This window comes from Pan troglodytes, chromosome 6 (assembly GCF_028858775.2).
Source record: "Pan troglodytes isolate AG18354 chromosome 6, NHGRI_mPanTro3-v2.0_pri, whole genome shotgun sequence".
Classification (NCBI taxonomy): domain Eukaryota; kingdom Metazoa; phylum Chordata; class Mammalia; order Primates; family Hominidae; genus Pan; species Pan troglodytes.
The window spans coordinates 12,240,177-12,256,806 of NC_072404.2; the positions used below are offsets into that span (position 1 = coordinate 12,240,177).

At 46.4% G+C, this 16,630-nt stretch overlaps 1 protein-coding gene across 2 annotated transcripts in view; it reads right to left on the bottom strand.

Moving 5' to 3' along the window:
* Positions 1-867: 867 nt before the first annotated feature.
* Positions 868-16,630, bottom strand: part of RAC1 (Rac family small GTPase 1) — a 29,591-nt gene continuing 13,828 nt past the window's right edge. Inside the window, exons 3-7 of one of the 2 annotated variants that reach the window (XM_016946007.3) lie at positions 12,786-12,903; positions 6,113-6,169; positions 4,643-4,705; positions 2,795-2,954; positions 868-2,506 (exon numbers count right to left, since the gene is read on the bottom strand). In XM_016946007.3, the coding sequence (XP_016801496.1) occupies positions 2,376-2,506; positions 2,795-2,954; positions 4,643-4,705; positions 6,113-6,169; positions 12,786-12,903 (529 nt within the window). In that variant the 3' untranslated portion in view covers positions 868-2,375. The remainder of the gene's footprint in view (positions 2,507-2,794; positions 2,955-4,642; positions 4,706-6,112; positions 6,170-12,785; positions 12,904-16,630) is intronic. The other variant, NM_001246381.1, reaches the window with a different exon arrangement.

The window sequence follows — 16,630 nt, forward strand, 5'->3', positions numbered from 1 at the left end:
AGCTGGAGGCGGTGGCTCACGCTTTTAATCCCAGCACTCTGGGAGGCCGAGCAGATCACCTAAGGTTGGGAGTTCAAGACCAGCCTGGCCATGGTGAAACTATGGTGAAAAAATACAAAAAATTAGCCAGGCGTCAGGGGAGGCACCTGTAATCCCAGCTACTCGGGAGTCTGAGGCAGGAGAATCGCTTGAACCCGAGAGGCAGAGGTTGCAGTGAGCCGAGATCACACCACTGCACTCCAGCCTGGGCAACAAGAGCAAAACTCCATCTTAAAAAAAAAAAAAAAAATCTTCAAAGCAATAAAAAGGAATATTAAGAAAATGAATTCTAACATGAACCTTTATGTAGTACAAGTTCAGGCTCTTGCATTTTTTTTTTTTTTTTTGGGGGGGGTAGGTCTCTTTCTTGTCCAGGCTGGTCTAGAACTCCTGGGCTTAAAGCGCTCCTCCTGCCTCAGCCTCCCAAAGCGTTGGGCTTAGAGGCGTAAGCCACGCACTCAGCCTCTGGAAAGGATCTTAAGGGCATGTGGTTCACCAACCTCTACTCTTCCAGGGCCAGTCTAGGGTCCCAACATCTCCATCTTCAGCCCCTAGCTCTGGGCCAGGATGTGCACACACACCCCGATGCGCGCTTCTCCATCAGAGCTTCGCCACTGTTCGACAGGTCCAAACATGAATGTCACCTCCACTCCTGCCGTATTTGGGCTCACCCAGTTCTCCCCTGGAGGTGGCACTCCCTGTCCCTCCTGTGTGGAGACACGCATTGAAAATGACTGTCTCCAACAACCCAGGACTTTAAAGCAAGGCAAACAAACACACACCAGGAACTTGTTCATCAAGTCTCAAAAACACCAGTATTACCAGTCGTATGATTCAAGGATTTATTAAGTCATACATGCAAAACATAATGCTAATTGCATTAGCAAAAGATCAATGTAAAAACACTCCACAATTCTGCAACTGTCAATTTAAAAAATTCTGTTGTAGTGGTTGAAAGGTCCCACGCTGTATTCTTGCCAGTGAGTTAAGTTGTACAGAACATCGTCAGCACTAGCACAGTTTACAGAACCTCACAGACCCAAAGGAACATCATTAGGCAAAGCGACTACAGGAGGCGTGTGTCCGCGTGGGCGAGGTGAAGAGGGTCAGTATTGGTCAAGTGACAGTGTCGGTAATCTGGCAAGACAGTGATGTTAAGAAGGTTCATAGTTTAAGAATTATCTAAAATATTTTAAAAACTATAAAGCTGCAACACATGATTTTTACACCTAGTTACTAGAAAACTAAGGAAAGCACTTATTAGCTTTGAATAAAGTAACATGGAAAGCACTTTTACTAATCGACAAAAAAACCTTCTAATGCATTATCAGAAAGATTTTATAATACAAGGAGGCATATTGCTCAGTCAGAAGGGGTTCTATAAGAAAAGCACTTACTAAGTTAGCGACTAACAGAACAACCAGTTTAAAGATGAATTAAATGCCCAATTTGGGGAGGCATGGCAGGTGTAAGAGAAAGGAAAAGCTTAAGAAAACATTTCCTGATAATACCAACCTTTCTTTCATCGTCTACTGCATTTGACAGAAATTAACCTTTTAGAGTTTTTACCCATGACACTTTCATTCCTTGTACAATGTAGTGTAAATCTCCACTTCGTATTTTGTCAAAATACTGTCTTTGTCCTTTGATCACACACACCCCACCCGGCACCCCCACAGCTAAACAGAATTCTTCATTAGAGGAAATAGCAGTTCTGTTCAAAATCTCCGCAAAAGCTGGTCAGAAAACTCACTATGAAATCACAAAGACTGATCCAAAGAGCTGAGCTGCTACACTCACTCCATTACAGTACAATGTTATGTCGGGAACACGGGCTGCTAAATCACTGGTGAGTTCAATGGCAACGCTTCATTCGGGAGGCTGTTCTGCTTTACGCATCTGAGAACTACTGAGCAAGTGTCTGCACCTCCTAACTGCAGAAGCTACCGTCTTCTCAAAGACGAAGGTCTTTGCACAGTTCAGTGCTCGGTGTTCTCAGCACAACAATGCAGTGTAGTTCAGAAGGTATTTTGGCAACTCTTAATCTGAACAAGAATGGGGGGGGCGCTTTTGAAAAATAAGGCTTTAAGAAGGCTTGTCATTTTAGGGCTAAATTTTAATAGAATGTGAGTCTGAACTCTTACATTTAGAACAAACAAAACCTTAAAATTACTGATTGGTTCAGAAAATGGTTTTATGGAAAAATTAATCTGTAACAAAAAGTTGGCATTGAGTGCGAAGGCTCCACCGTTTTTTTTGTTTGTTTGTTTTTTGTTTTTTGAGCAAAGCGTACAAAGGTTCCAAGGGACAGGACCAAGAACGAGGGGCTGAGACATTTACAACAGCAGGCATTTTCTCTTCCTCTTCTTCACGGGAGGTGGGCAGAGGACTGCTCGGATCGCTTCGTCAAACACTGTCTTGAGGCCTCGCTGTGTGAGCGCCGAGCACTCCAGATATTTTACAGCACCTACAGGAAACACGACCACACAGCAATGTACACTCGACCCCACTCTCTTCTGATCACACCACCAGCAGGAGGCAGCTCCTGGGGCCCGGGCGCCTTCTGCCGGCTCCCAGCCCTGCTTCCACCTTCCAACGCTGACGTTAAGACCCAGAGGGCCTTGCCAGCTGGTTCCCCAAGAGTACACCAGGCCCTGAGTGGGAGACACACACCCTCCTTTCCCAGACTGGACTTCAGTCTCTGTCACTACAATAAAAGAGGTACAAGGCGGAGGAAAAACGCAGGATTCCATACCAATCTCCTTAGCCATGGCTAGACCCTGCGGATAGGTGATGGGAGTCAGCTTCTTCTCCTTCAGTTTCTCGATCGTGTCTTTATCATCCCTAAGATCAAGTTTAGTTCCCACTAGGATGATGGGAGTGTTGGGACAGTGGTGCCGCACCTCAGGATACCACTAGATGTGAAGAAGGAACAGAGGTTGTGACACGCTCCTTTACAGATGTCCTTCACCTAAATCACACCCAGCCGGCGGCACTCATGCCAGACACCTAACCTCAGGCAAGGCCTCCCCACCGAGGCTTCACATGGTTCCCACCTTCAATTCAAGCCTTGAGTCATAAGGAACATCTCAGGTGTTCCATTAGCAAGCTAGGACTCCCGGATTATGGCTGGACAGAACCACGACCGGACAGAACGGGCTCTACAACCGCAGGGGAAGCGGGGAAGGGAAGAGAAACAAAAGGAAGGGAGTTCCTCCCAAAGCAAATAGATCACTTTGTTTTTGGTAAAACAATTTCTTAGGGTCATCTGAGAAAATTCATCATCTGTTCAGAAATGAGAATAAACTACCTAGCCCAAGGTCTCAGGTCTGCCGCTATTATCTCCACTGAAAATGCCCCTACTAAAGGGCCTCACTTGTCATTTTCACTAAGAACTTTGTGAAAGAGACTGGAGTAGAAAGAAATGGTCGTTATTTTTATTAGACCAATTCTGAGTGCCTCATTATTTTAATGAGACCCAGGAAACTTCTGAACCAGAACCTGAAGCTTTAAAAATCCACGTATTAGGCCGGGCATGGGCATAGTGGCTCACACCTGAAATCCCAGCACTCTGGGAGTCTGCGGCGGGTGGATCACTTGAGGCCAGGGGTTCGAGACCAGCCTGGCAAACATGGTGAAACCCCATCTCTACTAAAAGTACAAAAATTAGCCAGGTGTGTTGGCGGGCACCTGTCATCCCAGCTACTAAGAAGGCTGAGGCAGGAGAATTGCTTGAACCGGGAGGGGGAGGTTGCAGTGACCCAAGATTGTACCACTGCACTCCAGCTTGGATGACAGTGCAAGATTCTGTCTCAGCCGGGCATGATGGCCCACGCCTGTAATCCCAGCACTTTGGGAGGCCGAGACGCACGGATCACCTGAGGTCAGGAGTTCGAGACCAGCCTGACTGACGTGGAGAAACCACATTTCTACTAAAAATACAAAATTAGCCGGGCGTGGTGGTGCATGCCTGTAATCCCAGCTACTTGGGAGGCTGAGGCATGAGAATCACTTGAACCCAGGAGGCGGAAGTTGCAGTGAGCCAAGATTGCGTCACTGCACTCCAGCCTGGGCAACAAGAGTGAAACTCCATCTCAAAAAAAAAAAAACAAAAACAAAAACAAAAAAAGACTCTGTCAAAAATAAATAAATAAAATAAACTGCTGATGGGCCAGATACAGTGGCTCACAGCTATAATCCCACCACTTTGGGAGGCTGAAGCTGAAAGATCACTTCAACCCAGGAGTTTGAGACAAGCCAGGGTCTACAAAACCAGCTATACAAGAATTCTTTTAAGATTAGCCACGCATGGTGGTGCACATTTATGGTCCCAGCAACTCAGGAGGCTGGGGCAGGAGAACTGTTTGAGCCCAGGAGTTCAAGGCTACAGTGAGCTCTGATGTCACCACTACACTCCAGCCTAGACACAACAGAGTGAGACCTCCGTCTCAAAAGAAAAAAAAACCCAATCATGTACCTAAGTAGCAAATTGCTAAAACCAATTTAAATAACTGAAAATTCCTAGGCTAAGTGATATTTTAAAGTATTTATTTCTGAGAGGATCATTCTATAACTTACATACACACTTTAAATCCCCACGTACCTTTGCACGGACATTTTCAAATGATGCAGGACTCACAAGGGAAAAGCAAATTAAGAACACATCCTACAAAAAGGAAACACAGGGAAACATTTAGACAACGACCTTAGAATGAAGCATGCACTTTGCTTTCTACATGTTGCTGGGAAGGACTTGTCGGACGCAGAGCGTGTCTACCAGTGGTGTGGTCAGACGCTTCCTGATCCACCCTTTCAGTTTGTCAGAGGGCTCCCAAACCAAACCCAGCATGTCAAGCCACCAGTTACTTATGAAAATGGGGAGCATGAAGGGGGAATGATGCTGGAAGCTCTTCAAGGATCAGGAGGATCAGACCAGACCCCCAGGAGGCTTCCTTTCCGCCTAACTATCTAAACAGAAAAAATCAAGTATAAAGGTATGATTCCAATATTTCTGTAAAATCTGGTTTAGAGTACAAACAGTTTTAGATGGTCACTGGTTCCAATTAAACTGCTTCTTCAGGAGCTGCCTGTCGCAGCTCCCAGCACCAAGCGGGGGCTCCAATATTTGCTACTTGAGCCCTTCCCTCCACAAGGAAGGAGGACTTAGTGTGTAAGTGGCACCTTCACAGCTGACAACCACCCTCACGCTGCCCTAGAGTCAGCACAGCCAGGGCCTCAGGAGAACTCGCTCCCGGGGCAGCTGTGGCTGACGCAGAGGCGCAAAGGGTGGGTGCAGAGGACAGAGTGGAGGGTGCTTCGGGGCACACGCCAGACATCTGCATGCTTCATCCATTCTGTATTTTGTGTCAAACCAAATTCAAATATTCACCTGTATTTAAAAATGCCCAAGAATTCTAAAATGCTAGATTTCTAAAATATTCTCCTGGAAAAAGGCAATTATGCTACTTTATGAAATGCGCACAATTCCCAAGCTACACTTTCAACCCTCCAGCTGATACCTTGTACCTGAAAGGGAAAGAAACATCCCACACAACAGCTTTTTATAACTGGCATTTGAAGAATGCTGGCGCATGCACAAGCTCGTCTGAGAATCACCGCGGCACCCAGCACACCATCTCAAGCACGGTGGGGTTAGCTCAGCAGCACTGCACAGCCACGCCCAGACAGCCCCACCACACGGGACACCCAAGCGGAGAAAGAAGGCCCCGGCAACAAGGTTAGTCCTGCTCCGGCTCGGCTCACAGCCAGGTGGGCTTCCAGGAGGAGTCTCCATATCTGCATCTCCAACCAGCCAGGAGAGGGGCCCTCTCACTCTCCCCTCCTTTCACTTAGGAGGGGAAGATCACAGTTCACAAACTGCTTTAATTCAAGCCGGTGGGTAAACTATCACACTCTAATGAAGTTTATTTCATCAAGCAAAACCCCAACCTTGAGTGAATTAAATATAAAACACTCAAGGAGCTTGAGGCTTAATAAAAAATCCTAGGAAAACGAAGTGAAATGAGAGAACAGAGAAAGCTTGAAACTGAAGTGGACTGAAAGTTTTACATACGGCAATCGGCTTGTCTTTGCCCCGGGAGGTTATATCCTTACCGTACGTTTCTCCAACCTAGTAATGCATGAGAACTTGGTTTGAGTTTAGTACAGACTGAAGACCACAAAAATCAATATAACCTCTTATTGATTCTTTATTAGAATTTTGTCTTAACCCTCCGGAGAGATCCAAAAGCATACAATAGATTCTAACATATCTTCGATGACAAATGCCACTGAAACACTCCACGCTACCTGGTCAAAAGCAGGCGTTAAGTTCAACGATGGTGAAGACAGAGGTCAGGCAGATCCTGAGGGGGGGCAACAACGTGCTCCTCCTCCCATGGCAGCACCCACCAGAATCTACAACAGCTGGCACAGCCGGAGATGTTCTGCACTGTCCCTTACCGCAAAGGCAGGCGGGAGCCACGGGCACTTTCAAGTGCTCCATCTGAGTTCTCAGACACAGCCTAGTTGAAGCCACAGCACACAGGAAAAGGACCCGTCTGTAAATGATGCCTACCAGACAAAGGGCTCTCCCAGAACATAGCCGGGCCTCAGGGTTTTAATGCTGCCAGAACATTCCAAGTCTCCTATGCAGAAATGTTCCTATCTCCCACCTAGTTCTGGGAGACTGGTTTGAATGTACAGACTTGCATTATCAAAATCAACACTGTTGCTGACACTAAGACCTCCAATTCTGGGCTACTTTATAGGTCTGGGGGAAGCCACCCCTTAAGGACAAGCGTTTTTGAGACGGAGTCTTGCTCTGTTGCCCAGGCTGGAGTGCAATGGTGAGATCTCAGCTCACTGCAACCTCTGCCTCCTGGGTTCAAGCGCTTCTCCTGCCTTAGCCTCCCAAGTAGCTGGGACTACAGGCACACACCACCACGCCCAGCTAATTTTTTGTATTTTTAGTAGAGACCAGGTTTCACCATGTTGGCCAGGCTGGTCTCGAACTCTTGACCTCAGGTGCTCCACCCACCTTGGCTTCCCAACGTGCTGGGATTACAGGCATGAGCCACCACTTCCAGCCATGGACAAATTTTAGAAGGGACACTTCCAGTGTTTATCACAATGCTGTCAATTCATTTCTTTGTTCCAATAAAAACTGACAGACTCGCTCTTCCAACATAGAACCCTGGAACTCTTTTAAGAAAAGCGCTCACGCCTCTAATCCCAACACTTTGGGAGGCCGAGGCAGGTGGATCACGAGGTCAGGAGTTCAAGGCCAACCTGGCCAAGATGGTGAAACCCTGTGTCTACTAAAAATACAAAAAATTAGCCGTGCATGGTGGCAGGCACCTGTAATCCCAGCTACTCGGGAGGCTGAGGCAGAGAACTGCTTGAAACCGGGAGGTAGAGGTTGCAGTGAGGCGAGACTGTGACACTGCACTCCAGTCTGGGTGACAGAGCGAGACTCTGTCTCAAAATGAGAAAATTATTTTAATTTCATCTCACTCAAGCTTTTCTTTTTCTTTTTTTTTTTTTTGAGAGAGTCTTGCTCTGTCACCCAGGCTGGAGTGCAGTGGCGCGATCTGGGCTCACTGCTAGCTCCACCTCCCGGGTTCACGCCATTCTCCTGCCTCAGCATCCCCAGTAGCTGGGGCTACAGGTTTCCGCCACTGCGCCCAGCTAATTTTTTTGTATTTTTAGTAGAGACGGGGTTTCTTTTCTTTTTTTTGTTTTTGTTTTTGTTTTTGAGAGGGAGTCTTGCTCTGTCGCCCAGGCTGGAGTGCAGTGGCGCGATCTTGGCTCACTGCAACCTCCGCCTCCCAGGTTCACACCATTCTCCCTGCCTCAGCCTCCCGAGTAGCTGGGACCACAGGTGCCCGCCACCACGCCCAGCTAATTTTTTGTATTTTTAGTAGAGACGAGGTTTCAACGTGTTAGCCAGGATGGTCTCGATCTCCTGACCTCGTGATCCGCCCACCTCGGCCTCCCAAAGTGCTGGGATTACAGGCGTGAGCCACTGTGCCAGGCCACTCAAGCTTTTCTGACTTAACATTCAAAGAGCACATTAGTTTCCACAGCTATCTGGGTTTCATCTATGGGCTATTTTTGAAGATTTGTCCTCCCAAGGACTTGATATGGTGCCAAATCTTTACCATGGGAGAGGATCATCGAGAACCAGTTACAAAAATGCAGCTTCCAAAGAGCCTCTGATCGTATCTGTGGCATGCTTTCGATTTTTAAGAGCCTCTTTTTTGATGGAGAAGAGACACACACGACAGGAGCGAGCAGTTCCACTTTCCACCCGGCGTCCGTGCTATGCCATCTGCCTGTTCCTTCCTTGTTCCTTCTTCGTCCCCAGCTAAATATAGCTTCCCAAAACCCTGTCTAGTGCTTCTGGTACTCACTTCCTAGCATCCCCTCCTCCCGGCCGTCGCTGTCCTGACGCTTCACATACAGAGGCTGTGCTGGCTGACCCTGGCTGGGAGGCTCTATTTCTTCCCTGTCCTCGTAACACTCAGAGGACCTGAGAGGGCACCACCGGTGTCTCTCCAGGGTCTCTCAGTTTCCTTCCTCACAGGTCACTTGTGTGTTCTGGAGCCTCAGGCTGTCTCCGGTCACCGGCCTATGTTTCCAGTCAACCTGAGCACTGCTTTCCCCTTTCTGACTAACCCAGACTCCCGCGTGCCTGTTACACACGTGGTGCCTTCAACGCCTTTGTTACTCCTGTATCACACACCACTCCCTCCTCGGTGGTAAATGTAGCCAGGGCTGCTCTACCCACGGCCTCCTGCCCACTGGTGGAACCATCCACAACAGATGGGTCCACTTTCCATGGAGTAAGACAGGGCGGGCATCTGGACAGCTGAGATCTCACTACAAAAAAGTAGTGTTGTTTCTACTTCGTTTTATTCTCTTCCAAATGCTATCCACCTGGATTTTACTTTCAGGTTTGGAATTTTAAAACACACAGACATTCTGGCCAGGCGCAGTGGCTCACGCCTGTAATCCTGTAAAAGGGTCAGGCAGCCCTGACGTATGAGAACCAGCCTGGCACTCGCAGCTTCGCCCTGGTGGAGGTGTTACTATTGAATAGAATCATCTCGCAGAACACTAACATTAGAGAAGGTCACCTGTGTGACTGTGCTGAAATACGACCAAAAGTAAGTAAACTTTAAAAAAAACAACTCATAATCGTTTCTAAGTAGTGACAAATCCAAGATCATCATACAAACCACAAAAATCACCAAATATCCCCTGCTCCCGGCCAGTAAGAGTGAGGGCCGAATTCCCACAGCCCCCAGGTGCGTGTTTCCCTCGCGGCGAAGAGTAACAACTCTAGTTCTGCTGAACCACAGGTGTGTGCCTGGTGCTCTCTGGCTGCACTTGTAACAGCCAACCTCACAAAGGCTGAGGCCTTTTGAAACTCAAAACTGCCAAGCCGAACATCACAGTTTTTCTTTTTATCTACCATCACAGGAGTCTAGCCCACCACTTTAAAACCTTTAGCACTGGCCAAGCGTAGTGGCTCACGCCTGTAATCCCAGCACTTTGGGAGGCAGAGGCAGGCGGATCACCTGAGGTCAGGAGTTGGAGACCAGCCTGACCAAAGTGGAGAAACCCCGTCTCTACTAAAAATACCAAATTTGTAATCCCAGCACTTGGGGAGGCCAAGGCGGGCGGATCACAAGCTCAGGAGATCAAGACCATCCTGGCTTACATGGTGAAACCCCGTCTCTACTAAAAATATAAAAAATTAGTCGGGTGTGGTGGCGGGCGCCTGTAGTCCCAGCTACTCAGGAGGCTGAGGCAGGAGAATGGCGTGAACCCAGGAGGTGAAGCTTGCAGTGAGCCAAGATCGCACCATTGCACTCCAGCCTGGGCGACAGAGCGAGACTCCGTCTCAAAAAAAATAAAATACAAAACAAAATTAGCCAGGCATGGTAGCACATGCCTGTAGTCCCAGCTACTTGAGAGACTAGGGCGGGAAAGTCGCTTGAACCTGGGAAGCGGAGGTTGCAGTGAGCCAAGATCACACCATTGCACTCCAGCCTGGACAACAAGAGCGAAACTCTGTCTCAAAAAACAACAACAACAACAACAACTTTTAGCCTAGAGAGAAAATGAAACAACTGGCATGACGCACTGGGGTCCTGGCTGACCCCAACATGGAGGCTCAGAATCTCAGCGAACCCGCTGCACAGCCTGAGTCTCAGGACACACACAGGGCTCAGGACTCGCTGTGACACTGACAGGTCACTTAGGCTCCCACTCACACCACCAATGCTGGTACAAGCAGGCAAATAAATACAGGTGATCTACACAAGGGAAGATGCTGGACTTGAGCGTCACTCTGACGAGACTTGATTCTGTGCATAGCAACTGAAGATGAGTATGCAGAACTTAGCAAAGATTTTCAAGAGAAGATAATGTAAGGATTACGTAATTTGGGAAAATAAAAACCTGAAGGGCAATTTCAACTAAGAATGGCGACTACCTGCTCACCATCTTTTGGAGAAGGAAGAAGAAATGAATGGTCTGAACAGACTTAGCCAGACAGAGCTGCCCAATAGAGAGGATGCCAATGTTAAATGACCACAAGAAATGTAACATCTCTTTTTAGGACACCCTAGATAAGAAATCTTCCAACTGGTCCTTCAGGAGAGTGTCTAAGCAGTCTTGGATGAGCTACATCAACAGGTCTGCAGACCACAGAGCCAGCAATCAGGGACCACATTCCATGTAGTACAAAATTTAGAGGTTTCCCCTTTATCAACAAGAGACCCAGGTGCCAGCATGTTACTACCAGATCCAGTTCTTCTTAGGACAGTGTGGCTCAAAGGGATGAGACCTTCCAGACAATGGTATCTGAGCATTTGTGGCCTGCCCCTGAGTTGTCAAGATAATTTCCTTATCTCTGAAGGAGTCCAGACAAGAATGCTTCCACTGCTGGGTGGGTGCTCGCCCCTCTTGCTCCTTAAGCGCCCGGCTCACCCCCTTGCTAGCACAGGGTGTCTTACACAGTTTATGGGACTTTTCTGTGAACTACCTGAGGGCAAGAACCATGTCCCACTCCCTCCTTGCTCCTCAAATATTTTATAGGAAAGCAGTCCACAGTCTCACACAGAGGAAACATGAAGTTTAAGTTCTAGCCCTATGAGGACAACACCTACTTTGATACCAGGCCTCACACTCTACAGCTTTGTTCAAGCTGAGGAGAGTTCTCTTTCCTTATCTGTGTGTTCCTCAGAACACAAAGTGGGACTCCTGCCAAGTCACCCTTGACTTACTGTGAGGCCTTCCTTAGAGAGGCCTCACCCTGCCCGGTACCCCCTGAGTCACAGCAGGGTGGCTCTCGTTTCTCAGAATGACACCACACCCTTCCACATGTGTCCAGTGGGCTGAAGTCTCCTACTCTACCAGCCAGTATGTTTTTAAATCCATTTACAATCTGAATTATTAAACATCCACTGGGTATAGAAGAGTTTCCTAAGATACTGAAGAATTTGAATTGTCTGGGGATTATAGACTGATTTTTAATACAGCAGACTTAACTACTAAGTTATTTCACCCATATTACCCCCTACAACGAAGTACTGGTTGAATCAATCACAGGCTGCCTCACCATCAATCAGGGCTCAAAGCCAGCCTTTCTCTAGGATGTCTTCCTGACCTCAACCCAACCCCAACCCCAATCCCTCCGGCCAACCCAGGTGTGCTGAGCACCACACAACTTCCACTCATTTGGGCACAACGTGGAAAGCAGCACTCTTTAGGCCGACCCACCCGCACACTGAGGAACAGGAGAATTCTGACAGCGGCTGGCCCCACAGTGTGTGCTATGTACCCAGGACTGTTATGCGTGCGTGACATGTACTCATCTCACCCTACAAGGAAACAGGCAAAGACTGGAGAGAGGATGAAGCCTGCCTGAAGTCACAGAGCTAGGACATGCACACAGGTTATCAACCCAAGGAATCTCAAGCATATTTAACTTTTGCTTCCAAAGACACTTTTAAAAATGAAGAACAAACATGTAACAAGATAAGCAAATGATACACAAGTAAAACCACTGCTTAAAGAAAAGTAACTTTTAACCACAACGTCTTCTAAGTACCCATTTTCACCAGCTACTGCTCTAATTAGCTTTGGTAAATAAATCACTTAGTTGTCTGATACAGAAGCAAAACTAAACTTTTTTTTCTGATTCGACACAGTGGATACATTTTACAAAACCAAAACTTCAATTTACATTGAATAAATTTAGGTTCTATTGTATGGTTCACAAAATCCATACAAATTATGTATTTTGTGGGAAAAAATGTATTAAACCTGTGAGATTAGTTACTAACTTGGTTTAAAGAAACCTGAATCTTAACTGCCTAATTTGATTCTGTGGTACAAAAATGTCACACAGCAAACCTGCCTTCAAACTAATTGGTGTTAAAAACTGGTTTGCAAAAACAAAACAAAAAGTACCTCTTTCATACAGTTATTCTAAAGCTAAATGGAAGACTGTAAAATGCCCAACAATGGAACAGCTGGTAACGCTCAAAACACAAAACCCCTGGGCTTGCATCTAGGGGGATGTTTACATGGAACCAATTCCACCCTGTTTGCTATTTACTCAATACCCAAATGATGGCAATATAAGCACGTCCATAGGTAACACGCACTAATTAAGCGCTCGAGAATTATATACTCTAAAAGACACATTAAAAATCAGCTGCAATCCTTACTGTTTGCGGATAGGATAGGGGGCGTAATCTATCATAATCTTCTTGTCCAGCTGTATCCCATAAGCCCAGATTCACCGGTTTTCCATCTACCATAACATTGGCAGAATAATTGTCAAAGCTGTAGAATGGAATGAAAATGGTTAGTCACAGGTGTAGAAGCTAAGTCACTGTCCCAGCCATCCTAGAGCAGGTGTGCCAAGAAAAAGGCTGGGGATGGGCCTGGAGGCTGCCACACCAGCAAATGTCCCTGCAGGCACAAGGAGGAAGGAGGCACGGGCAAAACTTGCGGGAAACAAACCAAACCCAACCCAAAACTTAAGAGAAATGAAAGAAACAAACAACAAGCTATTTAAGTGAAACAAATCACCGTCAGAAATAAAAACATTTTACTTTAAACAAAGTTTAAGACTTTTATCCCCAGAAGAAATAAGGGTACAATTAGCCCCGCTTTCAAATCCTACTTGTTGGGTTTTTCATGTACTTATGTTGCTCATTTTCAGCAAGAGAGCTAGCTGGCCACTAGAGCTACCCTCTGCAGGGTTTCCAGAAGGCCTGAGTGTAGAGCAGTCACACAAAATACACCTGACTTAACAAGCCTCCCAATAACATTTTCAAAGTGAGTGTAACTGATGATACAAATGTTTAAATTCATGTGAAGTTGCTACACAAATTAGTCAGGAGAGATAACCCAGCAAAGCCTATAGGCTGACAGAGGGAAATCAGACTGATGTTAAAAATTGCTACTGGTCAGCAGAAACCAAGCTTTAGAAGAAAATAGTGTTTCCTCTGGACAGGAAGGCAAAAAATAAAAAAAAAAAAAAAAAGGAAAAATATAATAAAAAGCAGAGGCTGGGCACGGTGACTCACGCCTGTAATCCCAGCACTTTGGGAGGCCGAGGTGGGCGGATCACCTGAGGTCAAGAGTTCGAGACCAGCCTGGCCAACATGACGAAACTTTGTGTCTACTAAAAATGCAAAAATTAGCCAGGGCGTGGTGACAGGTACCTGTAATCCCAGCTACTTGGGAGGCTGAGGCAAGAGAATCGCTTGAACCCGGGAAGCAGAGGTTGCAGTGGGCCAAGCTGCGCCACTGCACTCCGGCCTGGGCAACAAGTGCAAAACTCGGTCTCAAAAAAAAAGAAGAAGAAGAAAGAAAAGGTGTGATGGTGATGGACATGTTAATTATATTTCCATAAGAAAAAGATTATTGGATAAATAGTATTGTGACTTTTTTTCCCCATAAGGGAAAAACAATCAGGTCCTTGCCTCATTCTATACCAAAAATAAGTCCTAAATGCATTAAAGATAAAAATTTTAGCCACAAAAATCCTAGAAAAAAATACTAGAGCATACTTTTGCATTATTTAAGTAGGAAAGGCCTTTCTAAGTACAACATACAATTCTGAGGGAGAGGTGGTATTATCATTATTATTATTATTTTTTTTTTTTGAGACAGAATCTCACTCTGTCACCCAGGCTGGAGTGCAGTGGTGCGATCTCGGCTCACTGCAACCTCCACCTCCTGGGTTCAAGTGATTCTCCTGCCTCAGCCTCCTGAGGAGCTGGGATTACAGGTGCATGCCACCACGCCCGGGTAATTTTTGTATTTTTAGTAGAGATGGGGTTTCACCATGTTGATCAGGCTGGTCTTGATCTCCTGACCTCATAATGCGCCCACCTCAGCTTCCCAAAGTGCTGGAATTACAGGTGTGAGCCACCGTGCCCGGGTAAGGTGGTATTATTTACATTAAATGCTAAATTTCTATATGGCAGAAGACACCATAATGAAGTACAAAGACAAATGACAGACTGAGGATTATTTACAAAACGTTCCATCAGGCCACGTGCAGTGGAGCATGCTACTCAACAGGCTGAGGTGGAAGGACCAGTAGTTCAAGTCCGGCCTGGGCAATACTGCAAGACCCCATCTCACAAAAAAAAAAAAAAAAAAAAGGGAGGGAGGAAGGGAGGGAGGGGAAAAGAAAGGAGAAGGAAGGAGGGAAGGAGTAGGAGAGGAGGGAAGGAGGGAGGGAGGGAGGAAGGGAGGGAGGGGAAAAGAAAGGAGAAGGAAGGAGGAAAGGAGAAGGAAGGAAGGAAGGAAGGAGGGAAGGAGGGAAGGAGGGAAGGAGTAGGGAAGGAGGGAAGGAGTAGGGGAGGAGGGAAGGAGGGAGAGGAGGAGGGAGGGAAGAAAGGAAGGGAGGAAGGGAGGGAGACAGGGAGGGAGGGAAGGAAGGAAGGAAATGTTCCATCAGTAAGAAAAAATCTCAGTAGAAAAATACGAAAGATTTAAACAGACAATTCACAAGAGACTAAAAATGTACAGTAAACATTCAAAAGAGCCAGGTGTGGTGGCTCACGCCTGTAATCCCAACACTTTGGGAGACCAAGGTGGAGAATCACCTGAGGCCAGGTCTTCAAGACCAGCCTGGGCAATATAGCAAAACATAGCTCTACAAAAACACATATATATTTTTTTCTTTTTTGGAGACAATGTCTTGTTCTGTTGCCCAGGCTGGAGTGCAGAGGCACAATCTTGGCTCACTGCAACCTCCACCTCACAGGTTCAAGCAATCCTCCTGCCTCAGCCTCCCGAATAGCTGGGATTATAGTCATGTGCCACCATGCCCAGCTAATTTTTGTATTTTTAGTAGAGACAGGGTTTCACCATCTTGGCCAAGTTGGTCTCAAACTCCTTACCTCAGTGATCCGCCCAGCTCAGCCTCCCCAAGTGCTGGGATTACAGGCGTGAGCAAAATTTTTTAATTAAAAAAAAAAAATTCAAAAGATTTTAACCACATCTGTGATTGGAAATGAAAACGGTTAGATAACTTCAACCCACGTTAATGGCAGTGTGTACTAAGAGGCCACTTAAGTCAAGGCCAGCAAAGTGACAGCTTTATAGACAGCAATTTGGTAGTTATCTACCAAAAAATAATTTTTTAATTTTTTTTTTTTTTTTTGGGAGACAGAGTCTCACTCTGTTACCCAGGCTGAAGTGCAGTGGCACAATCTTGGCTCACTGCAACCTCTGCTTCCCGGGTTCAAGCAATTCTCATGCCTCAGCCTCCTGAGTAGCTGGGACTACAGGAGTGCACCACCACACCCGGCTAACTACTGTATTTTTAGCAGAGGTGGGGGTTTTACCATGTTGGCCAGGTTGGTCTCGAACTCCTGACCTCAAGTGATCCTTCCGTCTTGGCCTCCCAAAGTGCTGGGATTACAGGCGTGAGCAATCACGCCCAGCTGTATCTACCAAAATTTAAAACATCCATTGTCTTTTGATTTGGCATGATTTTGCTTCTAATAATCTATCAAGTGTACACAAAGACATAAGGGACAACACTGAACCCAGCAATGTTTGTTAACACCAAGAGTCCAAGTGACCAGTGGGTTAAATCAGTTATAGTACTTCAAAATCATTCATCATTAATGATTAAACCTTTATCTACATATGTAGATAAGGAAAATCTCCCCCATAAATTTAAGACAACAGGGACAGCATGATTCCACTTACAGTAAAAAATGGGTGCCGTGACTCATGCCTGTAATCCCAGCACTTTGGGAGGCTGAAGTTGGCAGATCACCTGAGGTCAGGAGTTTGAGACCAACCTGGCCAACATGGTGAAACCCGTCTCTACTAAAGAAACAAAAATTAGCCAGGTGTGGTGGTGTATGCCTGTAATCCCAGCTACCTGGGAGGCTGAGGCAGAGAATCACTTGAACCCAGGAGGCAGACGCTGCAGTGAGCTGAGATCCCATCACAGCACTCCAGCCTGGGCAAGAGAGAGAGAGACTAACTCCAAAAAAAAAAAAAAAAAAGGAAAACAACAACAACAACAACAAAA